This window comes from Sceloporus occidentalis, unplaced genomic scaffold, assembly GCF_023333645.1.
Source record: "Sceloporus occidentalis isolate IW3139 unplaced genomic scaffold, rSceOcc1.0.p SCAF_201, whole genome shotgun sequence".
Taxonomy (NCBI): Eukaryota; Metazoa; Chordata; class Lepidosauria; order Squamata; family Phrynosomatidae; genus Sceloporus; species Sceloporus occidentalis.
The window spans coordinates 222715-234497 of record NW_028317181.1 but is presented as its reverse complement, the minus strand read 5'-3'; the positions used below and the strand labels follow the sequence as shown (position 1 = coordinate 234497).

General features: G+C 57.0%; 1 protein-coding gene across 6 annotated transcripts; it reads right to left on the bottom strand.

Annotated features, from left to right (window-relative positions):
- Positions 1–242: 242 nt before the first annotated feature.
- On the bottom strand, positions 243–11603 carry KIFC1 (kinesin family member C1). 6 transcript variants are annotated; one of them, XM_089502397.1, is made up of 18 exons: positions 11439–11603; positions 9403–9514; positions 9090–9209; positions 8810–8936; positions 8652–8705; positions 8402–8443; positions 8079–8304; positions 7777–7975; positions 6993–7139; positions 6749–6877; positions 4960–5076; positions 4688–4861; positions 2359–2526; positions 1900–2038; positions 1584–1723; positions 924–997; positions 715–790; positions 243–467 (listed from the first exon to the last, which is right to left on the bottom strand). In XM_089502397.1, exons 2-18 carry the CDS (start codon positions 9421–9423, stop codon positions 423–425), a joined length of 1998 nt encoding a protein of 665 aa, XP_089358523.1. In that variant the 5' UTR covers positions 9424–9514; positions 11439–11603; the 3' UTR covers positions 243–422. The 6 variants fall into 6 exon arrangements, with proteins under 6 accessions (XP_089358523.1, XP_089358524.1, XP_089358519.1 ...); XM_089502398.1 differs by lacking the exon at positions 11439–11603 and adding an exon at positions 11308–11387; XM_089502393.1 differs by lacking the exon at positions 11439–11603 and adding an exon at positions 9729–10345.
- Positions 11604–11783: the final 180 nt, after the last annotated feature.

The following is an 11783-nucleotide window of genomic DNA, read 5'->3' as shown; positions in this document are numbered from 1 at the left end:
GGTGCCAGGCCTGGAAGAGCTGGACGCTGGTTGGATGGGAGGGTTGGGGGCCAGTGAAGGAGGGGGACATGAGCCCCAAGAGGACCCTCCCCTCCTCATACCCCTGCTCACTGGAAAGGCCATGGGCCCCTCTTTAGACCAGCCCCACCAGCCAGAAGCTGAACCTGGGAAGACCCCCAGCACCAAAGGAGACCCCAAGAGAGCTGCCAGCAGCAAGGACGGACCATCCTCTGCCTTTCTTTGTTCAAAACTTTAATACATTTACTGGCTTTTAAAAATGAACTTTACAAAGTAAAAAAGGCAATGAGAGAAAGAAAGAGAAGAACTGGGGGCTGGGGATGTCTCCCCCTTTGGCCAGTGGTTGACTGTGAGCCGTCCCAGGTCCATTGCGCGACCAGCAAAGCCTCTGGCCCGAGAGGCGCTCATTTCCGGTTGGCTGATGCCGTTCCGATGACACACTCGTTCACCTGCAGAGCCAAGGGAGGCGGAGGCGGCTGAGGGCAGAGCCACCCCCAAAGACAGCAAGGCCTTTGCCCCCCCCCCCCCCGGCAAAATTCTTCTGGGGACCCCCAGAGTGCGACACCTCCCCTGCCCTCCTTCATCCATGAGGCAGCTCCATCCCATAGGCTTTGGGAGAGAAAGAGAGAGGGTCCCTCGGGGTAGCTGAAGTCTCCCCTTTTGCCTCCTCTCCCTCCCCAGCTGATGGCCACTTACCTTTCTGGCAAAGCGGAGGGAGCTGAGGGACTCCCCAAAGTTCTCCTCCAAGGGGGAGATGTTAACAAACATCAGCCTAAAAGGGACAGAGAGAGAGGGAGGGGAGGAATGTATGGGGGTCCTTGGTGCCAGGTGGTCCCAACTCCCATTGCCACGACTGGCCCCATGCTGCCCCACAGGCCCCCCACCCGCTGCCCTGCCCCACTCACATCTTGGAGCTGCCTCCCAGGGAGTTCTGGAGCAGGTAGGTGAGCTTGCTGTTGCGGTAGGGGATGTGGGCCTCCTGGAAGGAAGGAAGGAAGACAGGGCATGAGAGGTGCTGGGCAGATCGGGAGGCAGCAAGGGGAAAGGGGAGCCCACCTGGAGGGGCAGCCACAGGCTGCCCCCCTCTTATCATGGGGTTCTAGAGAAAATGGATGTTTCCCCACATTGCCAAGGGTGGCACTTCCTGGCACCAGGTTCTGTGCGAGAGCAGCTGCCAAGCTGCATGGCTTTGGAAGGGGACTGGGCAAACTCTCCCGAGGGGCATGAGCAGCCAGGGAGACCAAGGTGGCTCCTCAGGACAAACCCAGTCCAGCCCCCAGGGCTGCTGACCCACAAGAAGGAACTCCCCACAGTGCACGCATAAAGTGCCAAGCAGGAAGGGCACACCGGGCAGGGCACTGCTACCACACCCACCACTGATGTGGGGCCTGCTGTGAGCATGAACCGGACCTTTCCATGGGGTTTGTGCCCAAAGCCAAGGGTGAGGGTGTAGGTGCATGGGGCTGTGCAACTGAGCCCCCAACCTCTTTCCCCTTCTTCTTGTGGGGGGGGGGGAACACAACCAGCCCTTCCAAAGGATGTTGGGGGAGGGGGTTCTCAGTCACCTTGTTGCTGAGGGCCATAATGACCAGGCCCAGGTTGGAGAGGCTGCTGTTGATGGCCTGGGTCTCCTTCAGCCGCTCCCCCTTTGAGAGGGACTTGTCTAGCCGCTCGCTGCCCGCCAGGTCCACCAGGCTCAACACCGCTGGAAAAAGGAGGTAGGAAGGAAGGAAGATAAGGCCAGGCCAGCCCCTTGCTTCCTGGGGGAGACAGGATCCCCCATGGGGTGGCCATTACACCTCATATGCAAAGATTTCCTGCTCCTGCCCGGCTTGGGGCCAAGGGTAAGGGCTAGCCTTGGGCCCGAGGGTGGTCACTCACAGGTGGTGTGGAGTTCCCGGGGGACGTTCTGGCCCTCGATGTGGAGCTGGAAGAGGCTGTGGCTGCGGGAGGAGCGCTCGTTGAGGCTGGTCCGGGCCACGGAGCGGTGGGCTTTGGCTCGCTGGAGCAGCCTCAGCACCTGCCGGAAGGAAGAATGTCAGCCGGCACCAGGAGGAGGAACGGCCAAGAACAACACAGGACCCAGACCCCTGAGCCCAGGAAGGAGCAAGGAGGGGGAAGGGTGGGCTGCGCCAGGCCCTTACTGTTATTGGCCCTTTTGCCCAATAGCTCTCCTCCACCATCACTGCCTCTAGCAAGAAAGGCTGAGCTCCAAGGAATTTCCGGGCTCAGAGTGGACACAAACCAATCCCCCCTCCTAGATTCTGCATCCAGACCAACGGAGCCAGGTCCCCCCAGTCTCCCAACTTTCTCCACTTCCGCCAGCCTGGCCTGAGTTACCTCCTGCTCTGAGGCGACGGGGACGTAGCTGAGGTTGGGGACATGGAGCTCCTCAGTGTGTGGACTGACCCTCCGGATCTCCAGCTCAGGGCTCTGCTCCGGTCGCAACACCAGCAGGTCCCTGAGGGACTCGTTGTAGATCTCCAGGAAGTTGGCCATGAACTGGTACTGCGGGACAGAGAGAGAGAAAGAGAGAGAGAGATGGCAGGGACAGGTCAGGAGAGGGAAGTGGCAGGACCCAGGAGGCCTCTTTACCCCAGATTACCCCTCCCTGGAAATTAAGACACTGGGGGGCATTCCCATAGCCATCATGACTACCCCAGGTGGCCTTGCCTGCCCCACCAGAGACCCCCCCCCCCAAACCTATAGCCTGGGCAGTATCAGGTCACCCATCAGGCCACCAAAAGGGCCCTTCCCAGCCCCAGCTTCTCCCCTTCGAATGTCCGCCTGCTTCCTTCCAGGTGCTCAGATCATATCGCATCATATTATGTCACGCAAAATTGCTGTTGTGCTTGTTTTAATATATAGCATGTTTAATGTTTCAGACATATGGAAGAATGTTAAGAGTATTGGGATATGATGTAAGGTACTGCACTTACGGTGGAAAAATAAAATGCACAGATATAGGATGGGGGTAACCTGGCTGAACGAGACTTTTACGTGTGAAAAGGATGTGGATGTCCAAGTGGATCACAACTTGAACATGAGTCAACAGTGTGATGCGGCAGCTAAAAAGGCCAATGCAATTTTAGGCTGCATTAGTAAAAGTATAGCATCTAGATCAAGGGAAGTAATAGTGCCACTCTATTCTGCTCTGGTCAGGCCCCACCTGGAATAATATTGTGTCCAGTTCTGGGCCCTACAATTCAAAAAGGACATTGAGAAATTGGAGCCATGTGTCCAAAGGAGGGCGACTAAAATGGTGAAGGGAAGGGTCTGGAAACCATGAAGCCCTTTGAGGAATGACTGATGGAGCTGGGGATGTTTAGCCACATAGAGTTGGAAGAGACCACAAGGGCCATCCAGTCCAACCCCCTGTTTAAGAGATGATTTGATAGCCTTGTTTAAATACTTGAAGGGATGTCACATTGAGGAGGGAGCAAGCTTGTTTTCTGCTGCTCCAGAGACTAGGACCCAATGGAGCAATGGATGGAAGCTCCAGGAAAAGAGATTCCAGCTCAACATTAGGAAGAACTTCCGGACAGTAAGGGCTGTTCGATAGTGGAACACACTCCTTCCTCTGAGTGTAGTGGAGTCTCCTTCCTTGGAGGTCTCCTTCCTCTGAGTGTAGTGGAGTCTCCTTCCTTGGAGGTCTTTAAGCAGAGGCTGGATGGCCATCTGTCGGGGATGCTATGATTGAGAGTTCCTGCATGGCAGAATGGGGTTGGACTGGATCAGGGCCCTTGAGATTCCTAGAGAAGTGTTACCTCAGGTTAAAAGTTTTGATTTTATTTGTGGTTTTTCCACATTCACGGGGGTCCTGTGCCCCACATCCCAGCAAATGTGGAGGGCCCACTACATATAGATTCCAAAAAGCATACCTTGAATTTACTATTATATAGAAGGGACTCCATCTTACTGTGGCATTCTATTGAATGGTGCTTGAGCACCCAGGGATTTTGGTACCCTGCAGCCAGACCCCAAGGGATGCCAAGGGCCCAAAGGGCAGAAATGTTCAGGTGTCTGGAGGAGGGGTTTCCTGAGGCCACTGGTGGGAAACAGAAGGTAGGGATGAGAGCAGGATGGTCGTGGGGGTTGTTAACGTTATGCCAAGGCATGTGGATGATGGCACTTCTATGATAGTCCCACTGTGGCAACACAGAAGACTTGTTTCCTGAACTCCTGGGAGAAAGGGCAGTTCCAGAGACCCTCTTAAGAGCCCCCTTCTCTGTCTGTCTGTCCCCGTCAGAGCAATCTCACAAGGCACAGCTTTAGTTAAAAACAGGCCGCTTTTCCGTCAGTCTGTTTTCTGAGAGGCAGAGGAAGAGTGAGCGTGCCTGCCAAGGCGCATGTGTACGTGTCTGAGCCCCTTCCTCTCCATCTCCCCCACTGTGCCGCCCATCTGCTGCTTCCAAAGGGAAGACTCTGCCCACAGCCTGCCAAGGACCAGACTAGCAGAGAGACAGACAGACAGACGGATGGAGGGATGCCTGTAGCTCCCTGGCAGAGGCTGCCTTGAGAAGCCAATGGACGCCAAGGAGAGTGGAGGCCTCGCACCTGGCCCAGTTTGCAACGGATGAAGAGACTTTGCCCAGCCAGACCTTCATTTCAACGGTTGTGTGCATGAAGATGCAGGGCCTCCCTCTTTTCCTCTAAGCGCGAGGCTCACCTTCCATCCCTTGGCCTCCATCTCCCGGGCGGTCTGAAAGATCTGCCGCACAGCCCGAGGGATCATGCCCACCGTGTCCGGCTCCATCTTGTCTGGCCCCTCCATGGTGTAGGTCTTGCCACTCCCCGTCTGACCGTAGGCAAAGATACAGACATGGTACCCATCCAGGGCAGACTGTGGCAGAGGAAACGGAGGAGAAGGAGGAGACCTCCGTCAGGCCAGCCATCCAGCCCTGGCCCCCAGCCCCTGCGACGGCAGCCCCCGGCCCCTACCTGCACCAGCAGCGCAATCTCTTCAAAGACTTCGGCCTGGGAGCTGGAGGGAGGGAAGACCCGGTCGAAGTTGAACTCATAGGTGATGTCCTCCTTGCGCTCGCGGCCGACATGGGACTGTGGGCAGAGGCAGCTGTAGAAGTGGGCGCGGGGAGACAGCCACCTGGCCCTGGTTTCAGAGAAGCCCCCTCGCGATCCCCCTCCCAGCAGAGCTAACGCCAACCCTGCGGCCCCTTGAAGACTGGCCACCTGACAGCCACTGCCCTCCCATTCCCCTCTCATATACTCCCCCTGCGTAACCGGACTTTCACTTGATGGGCTGTTTCTATGGAAGTGGGAGCTTCTCTTCTTTGAATGGGCTGAAAATTTGGGGTGGTAAAAAGACAGACGGAGGGAGGCCTCAGCCAACAAGGCTTCCATCCGACAAAGAAGCTCCTTCCTCCGAAGTCTTCTGACCTCCGCCCAGCCCCTCCATTTCCTCTGGAGGGTGTCTTTTTAAGCAACATCAGTGCCAGGAGCAGAGCGAGGGCTGGAGGGAGGCAGCCTTTCAGCGCCAGTTGCAGCAATGAGGCTGAAGGAAGGGGAAATATTGCTGCCTACCTATTGCCTCAATAATCCCTTACTGAACGCACTTGGAGGCAAAACGGATGAAAAGGAGGCAAGCAGGTAAGGCTGCTTCCCCAGATACTTCCGACACAGTAAAGAAAGACAGAGCTATAAGTTTGGGCACCAAAGCGGACATCTGTATCTACAGATTCGGCATCCATGGATCCAACCATCCACAGCTCAAAAATGTTTTCTTACAAAATATACAGAAGCCAAACCTTGATTTTGCCATTTTATATATGGGGCACCATTTTGATGTCCCTTGTATACAACATCCCATTGTCCGCAATAGGATTTGAGCATCCACGGATCTCAGTATCCATGGAGGGTGTCCTGGAGCCAAAGCCCAGCGCATACACCAAGGGCCCATTGCAAGTATAACAACAACAATCCATTGTACATAAAGGGACTTGAGCATCCACGGATTTTGGTATCCATGGAACCAAACCCCAGTGGACACACCAAAGGCCCCCATTGCAATTTAAAAAGTGGAGGTTGGTGAAAGAAAACAATGGTGCCTGAATGCGTTTTGGAGAAAGCTTTCAGGGGGTCTCTTAGGCCTAGGCTTACCTGAAAACTTTCTCCAAAAGAGTGATCTCATTTTGCATGAGCCTATTGTTACATTTTGGCTTTAAAAATCTACAGAAACATGTTGAACTGCTCTTTGTTCTTGCGACACGGAGGACCTTTCCCCTACTCTTTCTGATATTTCTGCCCAGAACACCAGGTTTACTCTCAAAGGGTTCTTGCCCAGGAATACACCGACTTCCTTGTTGCTGAATGCCTGGAATGATGCTCTGATGAGTGAGAGACCACCCTCCTCAGCTGCCCTGCTCAGCTCAGCTTGCAGAACCAGGCCCACCCATGGCCTCTCTGCCTGAATCTATCCAGCGCCTTCCTCCCCTCCTCCTCTTTCCTGAGCATTGGCATCTTGTCTCCTTCTCCTGAGGGGGCCAAACTACAATCTCCCACCTGCAGAGCTTTCTAGGGTCTTTTAGGGGGGGGGGGCCAGGGAGTCTGGGCTCTTGGGGCTGAAGCCAAGCAACCTGGAGAGCCTTCAAGACAGAGAATGGAGCCTCTTCCCCGTCCCACTCCAGCCGGGGGCCACTGGGCTCTTCTGTTGCTCCCTCTATCCCTCTGACAAAAGGGGCAGAGGACACTGGGACCCCCACCATACTCCTACCTCTTCTGCTTTGGAGAGGACAAGGCTCTTCCTGTCTTCCGGAGGGAAGTGGAGGTGTGCCATCCCCTTCTGGGCCTCCTTCTCGCAGGGCAGCAGCGGCCGCACGCGGCAGAACACCCGAATGTTACCCTGGGAGAGAACGAGGGACAGGGGTTCAGGCGAGAGAGAGGGACCCCCCACACACACTCACCAAAGGGCCCCTTCAGAAGACCCCCACTGGCCCTCCCCCCTCCGCCGGGCCCACCTTCAGCTCCTGAACGGCGTTGTGCAGGTGTCGGCGCTCCATCTCTGATTCATGCAGCTTCTGCTCGAGTTCAGCCACCCGGACCCCCAGGGCCTCCCTCTGGGCCCTCTGCTCGGCGAGGTCCACCTCCGTGCAAAGTAGCTCCGCCTGCAAGGAGAGAAGGCGGTCGCCGGAGCTGGTTAGGGGCCCCTAACTGGAAGTCCCTGGACACTCAGGCCCAAGCTGGAATAATAATAATAATAATAATAATAATAATAATAATGTTTATTTATATACCGCTTTTCCAAATTAGATCAAAGCGGTGTACAACAGGAAGTACAATACAAAGTCAAAAAAAACAAAAACACATAACAGGCCTCTCTCCCCCTCAAGATGGTGGTCGGAAGGAGGACTTTTTCTTCTTACAGGCAGGCAGTTGGAGCTTGCCTGCCTCCCTCCCCCCAAGATAATAATACCCCAAGGGGAAAGAAGGGGAAGGCCAGCGTCCGCTCTGGGAAGGTCAGAGGCTGCCTGGAGGGAGAGGACTCCTCAGGGTCAGGCAGAAGCGGCAAAGCTCCTCCAGCCTGTGTGGTCCTCCCCAGCCATCCTTCTCTGAGGAACGAAAAGCAAAGAGGCCCCCCTCTCCTTCCCCAGGATCCACTAGGTCCCAGAGGAGAGGAAGCAGTCTGGGGAGCTGAGGAGGAGCCTTCCTGAGACCCCATCCCAGTTGCCTTAACCTCCCAGGGAGAAGAATGAGATGCCCAGACCTGCTGCCTCTGCTCCAATCCTCTTAGGGGCTCCTCACCTCTCTGGCCTCCAGCTGGGCTGCCAGCAATCCATTGGCCTCCTTTGCCTCCCGGCCGGCGGATTCGAGATGGCTGATGGCTGAAGCCTGGCTCCGGAGGGTCTCCTCCAGCTCCTGCTCCTTGACCAGCAGCTCTGAGACCTTCTGGCTGCTCTCCTTGGCCTGCTCCTGACTGACCCGCAGCTCTGAGGCTAAAGTGCTGCAGAGAAGGCGGTGCCACATTAGGCTCTGGGAGCCCCTGGAAGGCACCGGCCAGCTCCCACCTGCCCCATCACCGGCTGTCCACCCGTCCATCCGCTCACCTGGCCTGTCCGCTGAGCTCCTCTGCCTGGGCCTTTGCCTGTCCCAGCCCTGCCTGGAGCTCAGCCACCTGGAGCCGGAGGGCCTCGTTCTCCCCGGCCAGGCCCTGGAGCTTCTCCTTGTAGGTTCCCACCTTAGACCGGAGGTCGCTCACCTGCCCCTTCAGGTCCCAGGGAGCCCGCTTCTTCTCCCCACCCGCCCCAGTGGTGGCAGAAGAAGCAGAGGCTGCTGGGAGGGAAGAGAGGAGAAAGGTGTGAGCATCTCAGGGAGGCCTCGCGACAGCCCCCAGCGGTGTTGGAGGGCAGATGAAGACAGGCAGACCTACCTGGTTTGGGGGGCCCCACAGGAACTGCCCGACGGGTTGAAACTGTGGAGAGGAGGAAAAAAGGAGGTGAGTGAGAGACCTCATGGGACCCTCCATCCCACCAAAAGCCCAGCCATCCCAGACTGTTGGGGGCAAATTAGCTTACTTGCTAATTAGCTTACTTGCTGTTCACCGCTATGATCTTTGGAATAGCGGTATATAAATAAAAGAAATTATTATTATTACCCAGCCCTTCTGGTTCAAGTCCTACCTGCAGTGGAAGCCATGCTTTGTGCCGCTGCCTGAAAGGATGACCGGCGCCGGCCTAAAGAGAAGCCTGGTCAGCCCAAGAGGTGGCTCCCACCGAGGGGAGCTGGAAGGGGAAGAAGGGGCTGCCCACTCTCCTCCAGCCCAGGGGCTCTCACTTACCAAGTCCCCTGTGGAGGTTTCGGTGGGCAGCAGGGGCTGCTGCCACCATTGCCAGTGCCCTGCATTGAGATGTGGCAATGGTCATGGCTCCTCTCTTAGTGGCGGAGGGGTCTCCCCGGGCGCGTTTCTGGGAAAGAAGCAGAGGTGTCAGGTGGGGAGCCGAGAGGGGCGTCCTTTGGGAGCCTTCCCCATCTCCCTTCTGAAAGGCTCTCTGGCACAGCTGCCGGATGAGCAGAGGCCACAGAGCACAGCCAGCCCCCCAGTTCATGCCTGGCCTCACCTGGAGTGGCTGCGGGGGCTCGTTCTCATTGGGGGCTGGCCTCTTGGGCCGCAGGCAGGGCACTGGGAGCCGGGAGGAGCCTTTTGGCAGGAGGGGGCCCTCTTTCTCCATGGTGGCCTTCTGCTCCGTGAGGGATCAATGGAAGAGAAGAGGTGGGAAGAGAAAGGGGATCCGTAAGGATGCATGGTGAGGGGGGGAGGGCAAAACTAAATTGTCCCCTCAGTGTCCCCTTCCCCACAAAGCACCCAGGGCTAACCCACAGGGGCTGCAGGGAACGTTGCCCGTCCCTTTAGCCGTCCAGCCAGCCACTCACAAGCGGAGCCGGGGCCTCCATGGCCTGGAGTGGGATCAATGGCTGGTCCAAACAGTGGCCCCTCCGGAGGACTCTCCCACGGGTCTGGCAGTCGTCCAGGTGCCACAGGACACTGCAACACCACACACACACACGTCAAGGCACAACATTATCACCCTGCAAGCCTCTGGCGCAGTAGACCCCCCTCCTACACACAAAGGCAGAGGCACCGGACCCTGTCCCTCCCCTGCCCCCTCCGGGGACCTCCCCAAACCCAAATTCCTTCTGGCTCCTGCATTTTGTCTTCCAGAACACAGGAGCCACTTTGGACCGCGCTGGATAGCTACCACAACATGGGCGTCTCGCAAGTCATGATCCCATTTGCAAACTTTGCTGGTGGGGGGCTTGTGATGGAGGACTCATTTCTGTTACAATTGGCCCTCTACAGCATTGACTTCTATGGCTTTGATTATTTGCAGATTTCATTAATATGTTCTCTCTGTGAATCTCCAGATCCTCCAGCGCAATTCTGCCGGATGTTGGCCATAGAGTTGTGCTGAAGGAGAAAATACTCCTCTAGGCATTTGTAGGTCTTCCAGCATGGCTCTGGGATCAACCTCTGGCAGATGCTGACCACAGAGTTGCACCGGAGGACCTGGAGATTCCTAGAGAGGTCTTCTCTCAAGGACAAAGAACAGTGGGATCTTTTATTCGTGGCTTTTCCACATTCACGGGGGTCCCGCACCTCTGACCCCAGCAAATGAAGACCACTGTCATCCATCTCTTGCATTTATTTCTAGGCTGCTTTTCTCCCAGAAAGGGACCAAGGCAGCTCACAAGTAAAAATCCCGATCCGTGTTGGATTATGACTGGAGACCCACAGGCTTTGAATCCCTGCTTGTCAGGGACAGCCATGGGACATCCCTTGGCAAGTCACATGCTCTCAGCCTTGGAGGAATGCAAAGACAGGCAAATCTTGCCAAGAAAAGCCCATCCCTGGGTCGCCGGGACACAAGAGGCAAACAGAAGATGCTTGGAGCCACGTCTGCCAGGGACTTGGCGAGGGAAGATTGAAGACGACCCTGGAAGAGACCTGTGTGTCTCTGTGTGTGTCTGTCGATGGGTCTCTGTCTCTGTCTAGCCCTTTCAAGGCACAGTTCAGTTTGTCTTCCCCTGTTATTAAGGATGGGGAGGAGGGGACTTCTGTACTGATGGATGGACAGAGCGATGGATGGAGACGGGACATAAGCCATGGACTCGTGTCTCTCTTTGCTCTTATGCAGACGCTCAGAGATTGAGGGAGAGAAAGGAGCACAAGCCACAAACATGCGCAGCCATGTCCCAAAGCTGGACTCGAACAATCCCGCTCTTCTCGGCCGAGGAGGCAATGGCAAGCCTCAGAACATCACAGAACACATCAAGGCTGCATCCACTCTGGAGAAACATCCGCCTCCTGGCTCAAGGCTATGGCATTCTGGGAGCTGGAGTCTGTTGTGGGGCCCTCCTGCCTTAAGCTCCGCTGCGCTCTGGGCCCACAACAACCTCCAGCTCCCAGAATGCCATAGCCTTGAGTATACAGGACCAGTGTCTGCCTCCCTGAGTCCGGCAGGATAGAAATAATCGACCAGGACAGGAATAATAATGGCAATGGCGGCGGCGGCGGCGACGGCTGTTGCTGCTGCTTCCTGGGGCTGAGAGAGTGTGACTTGCTGGGGATGACGACGACTATTAATAAGGGCGGACAAAAGGCTGACAGAGAGGCCCATCCTCCCGGCTCGCACCCCACCAGGCCAAGGGCTGCAGGCGGAGAGGAGGCCGGCTGCCCTTGGCGAGGCAGACGCAGCCGTGCTGCTTTCAGGCCGTTCTGCCTGGAGACGGGGCCGTCGGAGGGGCTGGCCTGGCCTTCCTCCCCTCAGGGGCACATACCTCTATAGACAGACAGATCCCCGTAGGGACGGGACGGGACTGGCTCTGGCTCTGGCTCTCTCTCTCTCTCTAGAAGCCCCAGCCGCCCAGCCTCCTCCTCCTCCTCCGCTCCTCTGCGGACACAGACAGACCAAGAGTCCAAGCGGCGACGGGAGAGAGCAGCGGCAGTTGCCGTTCCTGCTCCGATCTCTTCGTAGCGCCGCGCAAAGTCTTCCCCGCTCCCGCCAACGGCCTCCGGATTGAAACGCGGCCTCCCGTCGTCCCCCGCGCGCGGCCAGCCAATGGGAAGCCTCGAGGGACGGAGGACGTGCGCGCGCGCCACCTCAGCGCCTGACAGACGTCGGAGGTACGTTCGCGCCTGCGCAGGAGGACCCTTGCGAGGAGGAGGAGGAGGAGGAGGAGGGGAAGGGGCGGGGCGCTGGGCGGGGCGTGTGTCCGGCAGGGGCGTGGCCAGGCCTGGCGCCCCCCTCTCTCTC